The 12819-nt window shown below is 19.4% G+C and overlaps 2 protein-coding genes across 2 annotated transcripts; both read right to left on the bottom strand.

Moving 5' to 3' along the window:
* Positions 1–7015: 7015 nt before the first annotated feature.
* Positions 7016–8011, bottom strand: PmUG01_05043000 (fam-l protein; the record flags this gene model as incomplete). The annotated part of the gene is made up of 2 exons (XM_029003647.1): positions 7016–7807; positions 7925–8011. The coding sequence occupies 2 exons, from the start codon at positions 8009–8011 to the stop codon at positions 7016–7018; spliced, it is 879 nt and encodes a 292-aa protein (XP_028860572.1).
* A 2588-nt stretch (positions 8012–10599) lies between these two features.
* On the bottom strand, positions 10600–11482 carry PmUG01_05042900 (fam-m protein; the record flags this gene model as incomplete). Its single annotated transcript, XM_029003646.1, has 2 exons — positions 10600–11274; positions 11396–11482. The coding sequence occupies 2 exons, from the start codon at positions 11480–11482 to the stop codon at positions 10600–10602; spliced, it is 762 nt and encodes a 253-aa protein (XP_028860571.1).
* Positions 11483–12819: the final 1337 nt, after the last annotated feature.

The following is a 12819-nucleotide window of genomic DNA, read 5'->3' as shown; positions in this document are numbered from 1 at the left end:
AGGTATATTAAAACTAATAAAAAATGCTTTTGTTATTTATAATATATTAAATAAGCTTCAAAAAAATTTCCATATACGCGTACATATATTTTTTATAACATAAAAAGCGTAAAATTAAAGGCTAATTTTGTTCTAGGTTATTATAACGCATTACTAAAATAAAAACGTACCCAAACAAAAAAGACAAATATAAATATTTTAACTGATACAAAAGAATTAATTTTTCAAATTATATTCGAATTAATGAAATTTATAATATATATAACGGTCGCAGAAAAATTCACAGTATATTCACAAAGTACGGATAAAAGTGTAGAATTATTTGCGCTGCTATATTATTCCTTAAGAAAGTATTAATTTGTATAAATAAAATATAAATAAAAAGTATAAAAAAAAAAATATAAATTTAAAAATAATATTGTAAATATTTCCAGTAAAGTTATTTATCAGAAAATCAACAGCTAAATAATTTTTTGAAATAATAATTATTTTAGTGAATCCTCAATACATGTATACACTACAGTATAACAGAAGAATTCAAAATATCAGTTATCAAAGGTTCACAGCAAAATAATAAAATAGAGAACCCTTTTCTTTTTGTAAAATGATTTCATTTGAAAATTAGAATAAAAAATATATATATGTTGTGAGAACAGGTGCATAAGCATACATTAGAAATATAGTTATTAATTATTTTTGCCTAATTCCTAATAATATTCGTAATTATTTGTATATTTTATATTTCTAAATACTATTTTATAATTGAAAAAGATAAATAAATGTATAGAATATGTTATTATGCACAGGACCAAAAAGAAAAGACATTGTTTTTTACAGCACAAAATATAATATAACATGGGTCATATATTTATAACATAGAGAACTTTTATTACATAATAATTTGGAAATTTTTCTTCTCAGGAATTAGATAACATTCAAAATATTTATATTTTAAAATATACTATCAAACATAACACTTTTATATATTTGTATTATATTATTAAATGTTGAATATTATAATTTCATATAATTTAAAATAATACATTAAATGTATTATAATTAAAAAGAAAATTTTTAAATTTAAAAATCAATTTATTTATAATTTTTTCTTTTTGTTTTTTTTAAAACATAAATTTGTAAGTTCCATAAAAATTATAATAATAAAAAAGGAAAAAAATTCTAAAAATAAATTTATTAGAAAAAACATTTTTAGTAATTATGATAATAAAAAAAAAATTACAACAAAAAAAATAATATTATCATGAAATACAAACAACTTATAAATAAAAATATATATAATAAAATTTAGTAAAATCTTTAATGCATTATATTTCTTTTTGATATTTTTACGGAGAAAATAACTTTGTATATTTTTTATGGATTTATAAATAAATATACCCAAAATTTTATATTAATTTACAAATTTTATTTAACTTAAATAAAATAAATTAAATATTTTATGAATACAGTCATAAAAGCAGAAATATTTATATTAAATAATTTCTGTTTAATATAGTAAATGGAATTCATTATAAAAATATAATATATTTAATATAATAACTTTACTGTACAATAATAAATTGATTCTAATTCATGTAAGGCAAATACGTTTCTAAAAAATAATTAATTAAAAAAAATATATATAAAATCTTTAAATTTTTAATATTTTATATGATGCATATAACTCTACATTATATGACAAAAATAAGATAATTAATTTTTATATCATTTTTTCATGTTTATATATTCTTATATAGCTATATATATATATATATATATATATATATATATATATATATATATAAACATATTTTAAAATATTATTTGTTCGGGATCCTTAAGTGACCCTTTCTTTTGGATATTCAAAATTCTTCCAAAAATTATAAATTCTTGCTCATATAAAAAAGTATAAGTGAGAAACTTATTTAATAGTACTATCTATTATGCATAATATATAATGATAAAAATTAAATAAACTTATAAGTTTCGTTTTATAGTTGCTTCCTTAATATGCATGTAATTAATGCAGTTGATAATTTTTAGGAACATTGTTTTTTCCTAAATTATTTTATGCAAGTTGTATCTATTAAAATTATTCGCGTTAATTTAAATTGAATAATTATACATATTCAGAAGAATGAAAAAATATTCAATAATTATTTTTCATTTTTTTTGAAATATTTTAGTTCCTAAGTTAACACTTATGTCACGAGGGAGTAGAGATATTAAACACATATATACTTATTATATATATTTATATATTTATATTAATCCCATAATATTTTTTAAATTGTTGTAGATATAATATCACTTGTAATATTCATTTTACATAAATATGCTTATTGTAATACTAAATTAGGATTATTTTAATTTAACAAGTTCTTAATGTTATAATAAAAATAAGGAATATGGATTTTTTTATTTTAATATTTCGTTTAAAAATTAATGGATCGTTATGCATATTTTCAGAAAAATTAATATCTTCTTGATTTTTCATTAATTAGTATTTTTACAGCCATCCTGATTATAGAACTAATAAATCTTTTCTACAGAACTGACAATACTATGTGTCTAACTGCAGTAATTTAATAAAAATATAAATATTTTAAAATCATACCCCAAATGAGGATAATTACGAGTTTTATCCATGCGTCTTTCATCCTAGTCTAGAATTTTACGGACATTTATTTTTTCTAAGTAATTTATTTTTGTAAACACATATAACAGTTTAATATTACAAACAAGTTTATATACATTTATCTAATATTATATCTACATAAATATAAAAAAAATAAAAACAATATGGTATAACCTTTTTTTTCTTAAGTTTCAAATGATTTAATTCTTTATATGAATATTTGCATATAAATGTTATTTTCACATACTTTGCATTATTACATGTACATACGTGCTTACATGCTTATCTATGGATGTTGAATATTATAAGCATGTACACGTACTCATAAGTGCATCATATATGTATACATGTGTATGTATAAACATTGTTCCATCGCACTAAGACGAACTAATAACTTTTACATTTTCTTTTTATACGTTCACACATTACTCATTTTCATTAATCGTATTGAATCACATAATACTTACAACGTATGTTCTAATTAACACTACGTATTGAAATCATTAATAAAGGTAATTAAAAGTACGTTTGTACCTTTGACTCAATATAAAGTGGAGCTGGTGCTAAAGGAAATATCTTGGCAACTAATAAATTTAAACCACGCATTCTTCAGGTACCTTATATAGTTTTTCTCATTCATTTTCTTTATTAACATCCTTAGATGAAATATCTATTTCAATGAACATTATTCATTGTTGATATTATCCCTTGATATATATCAGAGTTTCATTAATTTACTCGTTCTATACTATATATATAAAATATTACGTAGACTTACCTGTCATGTGGGGACATAAGATCGTAATATGTTCAAGAAATTGTAAAAAAAATTATAACTTACAAATGTTTGTATATAAATATGTATACATGCGTACTCATTTATAACAATTCCACATAAATGTTCTGTCACGTACAAGGAAAGATCATGAAAAAGAAAAAATAAATTATATGCACATAAGTTCAATCTATATGCATACGTAAGCATTTAATTATGAATTATTATATTTTATGAAAATATGTATGCATTCTCATAACTGTATCCTCAAACTACTTCACTTATTTATATACATTAAATTACCTTCAGTTGATATATATATTAGACGTTTTATTTTGTTTTAAGTGAATTATATACACATTAACGTCTTTATAAAATAATTCTCATAGAAACAATAACGTAAAAAAAATTTTACACATGTACATATGAAACACATTCATATTAAGAAATTTCTGAAATGAACCTTAATGGGAAAAATATAAAGCATTTTGTATCATATGCATTTTATTTCGTGTATTTGCTCCAATTTTATTATGTGAACTCTGTACATAAGAAAAAATTTGTATCAACACCTTTAAAAATATGAACAAATAATAAAAAGTATTTTACTAGGTACAAAAATAAATATTCATTTTATCAAACATAGAAAGGCACAAATACAGAAAAAGTAAGAGTACTTATCATTCTAGAAATGCGGGCATATATATCCACATATACACACATATATAAACATACAAATTTACACGGTGTAACAGCTTATGTAACAAATAAAAAGCTTTCGCAAAAAATATATTTCATTTTTTATACCCACAAATCCCATTAGAGTATATAATTGCACATTAATTTTCTCAGATATTGACCTCCTCAAACGAACTAAGAGAAGAAAATAAAAAGTAGAAAAATTTGGTAAACACTTAAACTTACAAGTGTTTTTCATAACTGTTTTGTATTAACCATTTATACCCATCTTATTCTATTTCAAGAATACATTTCTAATCATTCACTCACCATGGAAAACAAAGTAAAAAACAAAAAAGATTTTAAAATGAACATTGTACTTATATATTTGTCATCATACAAAGTTATACTTAGTTATTTTTTTTTTTTCTTATGATTCTTGTTTTCATTTATTCAACTTTTACTTCTGCTTGGTTTCTCAGCTATCGTTTTGCTTATTCTCCGTTCTCTCCTTTTCTTCTTTACATCCTTTTATTAAAATTATACCTTTCTCATAAGGACGTAGGTAACCTAGAAAAAAGAGAGAACGTTGTTCACTATGTTAATATTGCTATTCTTATATTGTACATCTTATACTCTCTATTCTCAATTTTCTGCTCTACCAAAATATTTTCATGCAATCTCCTTTATTATTTAGAGGTAAAACTAATATAATAGCAAGAAAAGAAAGCAACATAATATTTACAATTAATATACGTATATTACAACAATCACTGTAACAGATTAACACTCTATTCATAGTTCATTCATATTTTCACAATGATAAAATGGGAATTCAGCTTTTTCCTTTTTTATAAAAATACCTGTACAAATTAATTTTCTTAAAATTTAATAACTTTTTTTTTTTAATTATGATTTTTTAAATATAAAATGCAAAAAAGTAGAGTAAAAGGGAATAGTTTATATGCGAGATAAAAGAGTGAACTAAAATATTTAGGTAAAAAGGTAAAATAAAATTTAACCCATATAACCCTTTATAAGTTCATGCAAATAAGAAATATACATAATTTATTCATATATACATACAAATATATAAAAAAGGTTTAGAAAAAATTAAAAAAAAAATGAAAAAATATTATTGTAATCGAATTTTTTAACATGCACATATATATATGTTATATACACGCTAGAAAATATTTTAATATAATACAATAGTACTAAATATTTACAAAAATATATACATATAAATATTTTATGCTAAAACAATTATTAGTAATCTATTCACATTAACCATTCGGAATATTCCATATATGTTACTCTAACATTTTCCACGTCCTAAGCATATTTTTGCAAAAAAAAAAAAAAAAAAAACTTATTTCCTATTTAATTGATCAAATAATAACCTACTATGCATGTAAAGTAAGAAAATTAAAATATCTATTGATATTATACCTTCATTTTAATCTATAAAAAGTTATATGTTATGAATGAAATATAATCATGAAATTTACTAATAAAAATGCTCTATGTAAAATCATGTAACTTACAGTAATTCAATTAAAACTTGTACAACTAATATAACTTAATTTATTAAATAGAAATAATTAAAATTTATCTAACCAAAAAATCTTTGTCAAGTAATTATGGAATATCTATATAATAAGTAACACTTTTCATTTAATATTATTTTATTTAAAAAAGGAGCACTATAATATAAAAATAATTTAACTAGTAATTTCATTTTGATATATATATATATTTTTATATATCCCTAAAATCATATTAATTCATTATTTATTATATGTATAAACATAAAAATAAACAGTACAAATATATAAAGAAACATACACATGATCATATATTTGAGTAAAATACATATTTTTTTTCATTACCCCTAAAAATAATTTAACCATTTGCACAGCTATATATTGCTTAAAATTTTACTATAATAAAAAAAAAAAAAAAAGACTTTATTCACATTATCCAATAATATACTATTACATTTAATTTATATATTTAGCTTTTTATATATATATAATTTTTTTTTAAATTTTGTACGTTATTTTTTTATAAATTTTCATTAAAATATATATATAGTTAACATATTCTAAATTTAATTTATAACAGAAATATTCACAATAATAAAATATTTTATGTTTTAAATTCTTCATTTAACTGTAAAAACATGCAAACAATAAGATCTTAAACAATTGTAGATTATGTATATAAAATAAGGATCTTTTGTTGTGGCATAATTATAATTTCAAATTTATACCTTGCAGAAAAAACTAAAATTACTTCAGAAAACTTTATACTATAAGTATGCTCCATAAATTATTTCTTATAAAACATTATTTATACAATAAATATTTATGTTTTTTCCTTATTAAAAACAATATATATATACAAATCAATTAAAAGTAATATATATATTTTTTTATTTCATTTAAAATAAAAAAGAAAATATTTATTACTAATATAAAATTAATAATACCTTTTCTTAAGAAAATACATAAGTAATCATTTTATATTACTATTATATTAAAAAAATAAAGAAACAATTTTTACATCGAATATACATTATTACACAATAATAATATAATGAGAATTGTTTTATTACCTTTTCATTTTGATTCACTTATATTTTTTATGAAAATTTATTTATTAAACCAACATATTTAGTCAATCTAAAACTAATGTTTGCAAGACAAATTGAAAAATATTAATATCTTCAAATGTAAAAAAAATCTACGAATATGTATACTTCACTGTTTTATAGCAAAAATGAAATCTTTAAGTAAATGCATCTATAAGATTAAAGCAATTTTTCGCATATTTATTAATTATAGCACTGAGAATATTAAAATTATTACTTTAAATTAAATAGATCATTAAAGAAAGAGAAATATTTCTTTCCACTATTATTACCTTTTTCTGTACTTAATTTTTTCATATTTCTTAACTTTTTTATGGTAGAAAAAAACCGCCGATATAATTGTAACACCTAAAATAAGGAAAGGTATGCAATATATTAAAAATCCCATAAAACCTCTTACCCAATCTACATATACTACCTTTACCTTCTTCATACTGGACGTTCCAGCTTTCTTTATTTCTTTAAATTCTTCTCTTTGCACTAACTTAAAAAAGGCACCTACAGGTGAATTCTTTAGAAAATCTTGTAATTTGGAATACCACTTTTCTGAAGCAATTTTCAACACCTTAAACAACAACTTCCTAAGTCCAAATGAACCAGAATAATCTAATATGAGTGACAATGACAATAATAATAATATTATTATTGGTAAAAAAATTCGTAAGGCAAATTTTTTACGTATTATTTCTTTGTAAGTTTTATCATTAATTATCCTGTTATTTTTAAGAAAATCTATATAATCCAGTTCTTTGAATATTTTTTTTTCAAGATGAGAATATTTTTTTGTTTCATATATATAGGATTTATTTTTCATAACTTGCTTATTGCATCTGTCATTTTTTTGTGAACTTCCATTTAATTGCTTTCGTTTTTCTGGAGCCTTCTTTCCATTAATAAATATATCTTCTTCTTTCCGTATATCATTATTTTGTGTTTTTTCCTTTAACCTTACAATATATGAATATCTATCTTGTTTAGTTTCTGAAAGTATTCTATATGTTCTTGTATTTAATATTCTATTAAACGTGCAGTTATTTTCCATATTTTTCTTAAGAATACACTAAAAAAAGTATATAATTGTTATTTAAAGTATATATATATATTCATTCTAAAAAAGTATTAGTAAAAATAAACTAGAAAAATATAAATAATTCATATATGATTAATATAATAGTACCACATGATTCATAAAATGGCATATCCACGTTATAAGGATAAACTCAGAAATTTTAATAAATAAGTGTATCTTAACACTTCGTTCCATGATATATATTTTTAATATTATATATTCTAAGTAAGGTAAATATTGAGAATAAAAAATAATCTTCAAATCATGAAGAAGAATATAATTTATTTAGTTTTTTTCCCTGTTATTTATTCTTTCATCAAAACACAATAAAAAAACATATAAATATAATATATTTTGCATAAATTATAAAGAAAAATAACATTAAAAATATATTATATAATATCTGTCTTGAGGATATTTAAAAAAAAAAATTAATTTATATAAAAATAAAATATTTTTAATCCATATATAAATATTCAGACATATGATTTAACTGTTAAATATAGTACATTAATCCTCCTACAAAATAAAGTAAAAAAATGAAAACATATGTTTTCTTAATATTTATAAAAAGTGAATTCAATTAGAATATATTATTTACAGTTTATAGTACCCATATAATATGGAATATATTTAATATGGAAGGTATAGAATATATAATGTATATAATAGCATATATATAGAACAGAGTATTCTCTCTGCTCTATAAATTCAGATAATAACAATTATTTTTATATATTTTTTTACTAATCAATCTAATATATAAATATTGTATTTTCGAATAACATGCTGTTATTTTAAAATAATATTAAGTATTATGATAATACAATAGTAATAATAATACATAGATAAAAGAAAAAAGGATTCTTGCAATACTCTGTATTATATTTTTTATAGCACATTCACAATTTACCACATAAACATGAATTTTTTTATAATTTGAAATATATTTAAAAATGGTTCTTATAATATTTCAATTTTGTATAATATTTTAAAAAAAAATATAATTTTTAATTTTGTTTAATTTATATCATTATCTGTAACTTAAATATTCCTAAATTATACTACTTCATTATTCTTTTGTTTTTTCATTTTTTAAGCTACTCATATCTAGGAAAAACATAATAGAAAAATGAAATTAAAATAACAAAAGAAATAAATTACAAAATAATTTTTTCATGAATTATGCTAATATCAAACTGATATTGTTGGAAATGTTTTTAAGTTAATTCCTTCAAGAATAAAAATGTAAAGTATGTTTAGTCATGTATTTGTTTTTATCATAACTACCGAAATAACTTTTATTATGTACAACTAAATATACAATTGCGCATGTATAATAATAAAATAGTAACTTCAGGTTTAATCTTAAAGTTCAAGTAATATAATGGCGTAAATATATTAATAATCACATACTTTAAATTTTCAATGATAATGAAATTACGCAAAGAAATTCTAAACGTTTAATAAAAATAATATGAACAACATTCCTTTACAGTAAAACCCATATTTGTATTTATTAATTATATATAAAAAAGAAATTATATTTTTTACTATTATTTTATTTTAAAAATTATCGTAATAATTATCAAAGTATTAGTGATGATCAATATAAACTATACCTCTTTTTATATATCATTGTAATATTATTAAATCATTACTTAATATATTCATAGGTAACCCTAAAAAATAGTACATATATATAAATAAATACCTACATATGATGAAAATGTTTCAGAAATTTTATATATATTATAATTGCTAACTATATTTTAAATTGTTATATATATATATCATTTCAAAACATTACAATTGAGTTGGAAAAAAATATAAATATTTTTACAAAATATCTATAAATACGTGATAAAATTTAATTCATTAACATAATTTTTGAATAAAAAAAAATAATAAAAACAACATATAATATATTTATTAATTAATTTTCTATTTAACATAAGTTTGATTAATTTTTATAGAATTAAACTGATACTACAATAATTATAATCATAAAATAATTGATTTAAACCATAACGTAATTGCAAAATTTTATAATTCCATAGATATTGAACTGTTATATAAATCATATAAAAATAAAGAATACTGTTTTATTAAATATTTGTAATCCTAAAAAAGACTGAAGTTCATTTAAAAAATTTCTACAATTAATATGTCTTATTGGATATTTATCATAAAACATATTTAAAGAATAAACATTAACTGTTGTTTCCAGTAAAATATATATATATATATAGATATAGATAAAAAATAATACATTAAGTTATTTTCATTAAATACAAAACAACCACATTTATTTTTCTTTTAAAGCTAATAATACATTTTCCTAATTATGTGAAAAAATATTCATTTTAGAATACAGTAAAATATAAAATGGAAAGAACTGCTTTTTAGTACATGTATAAATTGTCCTTGTTCTATTACATTATAAGAATTATTCCCTTATATATTTATTTTATAGCAAATATATATATTTTTCAAAGAAATATATTTGAATACGAAGATATATACATTATATGAAATATATACTATTATTTTGAAATAATAATTTAAAATACTAATTAAAAAACATTAGAACATTCAAAATAAAAAAAAATGCAAAAAATTATTTTTCACTGTTGTTTATTAAAAAAAAACTGTTATAACATATGTAAATTTACAAAATTATAGTTACTCATGTTAGGAATATATCGCTAAAATTATTACCGTTATTAATTGGCATTAAAGACTTATTTCCACAAAAAAATATATAACTTATTATTCATCTATTAAGTCATCAACTTAATTTTATTATATTTTTCATTATTCCTTAAGATCTTATAAATCGCTACTAAAAACATAATGGACACCATAAACATAAGTAAGATAAATAAAACTAGATAAAGATAGGGTTGTTCATTCTCCATAAAAGTTTTTATACTCTTACATGCTTCCTTCAATAATTCAGATTCTTCCATCATTTTCCATATACTTTCCAAAAACTTTAATTTAGTTAATACGGGTATTCCAATTCCCAACGAAAAAAGAAGTAAAAATAAAAAAAATCCAAATCCGTAACTTTTAAATTTTACTTTCTTTAAAGCTATATCACAAATTCTACTATTTTTTTCAACAAAATCATCATAGTCCTTTTTTTTTATCCATTTTTTTTCAAAATGGAAGTGTTTTCCATCAAACATTCCATTATTATAATCTATAATTTCTGTATAATATTGATCCTTATTTATTAAGTTCCTATTTGATTGTTTATTTTTTTCATTTACCCCTTTTTCATTCCTAGATATATCTTTTTGTATATTTATTTCATTATACGGAAATTTTTCTTTTAACCATGTATTACGCAAATCTTTATCCTGTTTATATTTTGTCAGTAATCGATGATTCCCAATAGCTAATTTTCTATCATCGTAACAGTTTTTATTCAGTGATTTAATAAATGTACTCTAAAAGAACAGGGTAAATATTTATTATTTAAATGAATAAATAATGTAATACCAAAAATCAGAATCAATAAAAATAAAACACTATAAATAATGTAACTGTATTTAAATAATATATTCACACCCGATCATTGTCAAAATGGAATATCCAAGTTAAAAGGAGAAAGGCAGCGATTTTAACTATAATATATAATTTTGTTTTTTGTTCCATCATATAAATTTTTAATATTTCATATATTCAAAACGAAAAAATTAAAATACTATACTTCTAATGTTAAATAATACTATATTTAAAATTTTATATTTATAACTCATTTGTACATACACAGTAAGATGTATATAACTATTTTAGATTTTATCACATATACAATGTAAAGTAACTTTCATTAAAATAATATAATTTTAATGATTTCATAGATATTTAAAATTTATAGTTTATTTAATTAAGGTAGTGTTCTAATAAAATTATTCTTTTAATAATCCTTTTTAGAATAAACTTAGTGATAAATATGTAATATTGCGTTATATGTAAATATTGAGCTTATTTACCATTCAGAATGTAGAGAATATATATACAAAATATCCATCTATATATTTAGAAAAGAGTTAATAATTTTAAGGATACAATCCTACGAATAATTATAATTTATAAGCACCAAATTTAGCAAAAACCAATTATTTTTAAGAAAACGTCAAATATTTTAAAAATAGAATAATAGTACATAAAAAAAAAATTCAGTATTATGCCAGATGTAACACATGTTTTAGTTTCTCCTTGAGCATATAAAAACCGTTATATCCTATAATGTATTTAAAAAACAGCATTTATATGGTACTCCGAAAGTTATGAAGAAATATATATTTTATAGGCATGTAAAAGATAATTATTTTTTTTATGCATTTCAATTTTTAAAAATTACAAATATTAATAAATTTAATTTATATCTTTATTTGTAAATGAAAATTTTTAAAATTCTATAACTTAATTTCTTTTTTTTATTAAATACATATGTATAGAATTATTGTTAATATAATATAAAATAATAAAGATAAAAGCACTAATTCTTAAATAAAATACATTATTATATGAATTAACCTTGCCTAATAATTAATTTTAGTATTATTTCATTTATGATAATGGATATTTTTTTTTCTTATCAATTTATTATATCAAACTATTCATGAAATCTATATAAAATAAATTCAATCAATAATGACAGAAATGTAATACTAAAACAATATATATATATATTCTTCCTCTTATAGATAAATTAATAAAACCTTCAAAATTAATAAACTTGTACAAATAATTCCTTCTAAAAAAACAAGCTTGTAATAAAAATTTTTATTCTTTCCTTACTAATAATCCCCACCGTAGGGCAAAAACCCTTTAATGCAATATTTATGTTATTTAGAAAAAAGAATGTATTATAACATTTAATGTTAAGGAAAAAAAAAGAAATGAATAAAAGGAATAAAAAAATGTATATATCATTAAAACAATGGTTTATCTTATGTTCCTTTTAGATAAATTTTATCTTTCTACTG

The sequence above is a fragment of the Plasmodium malariae genome, assembly GCF_900090045.1.
Source record: "Plasmodium malariae genome assembly, chromosome: 5".
Taxonomy (NCBI): Eukaryota; Apicomplexa; class Aconoidasida; order Haemosporida; family Plasmodiidae; genus Plasmodium; species Plasmodium malariae.
The sequence above is the reverse complement of the archived record's forward strand: the minus strand, read 5'-3'. Positions and strand labels throughout refer to the sequence as shown.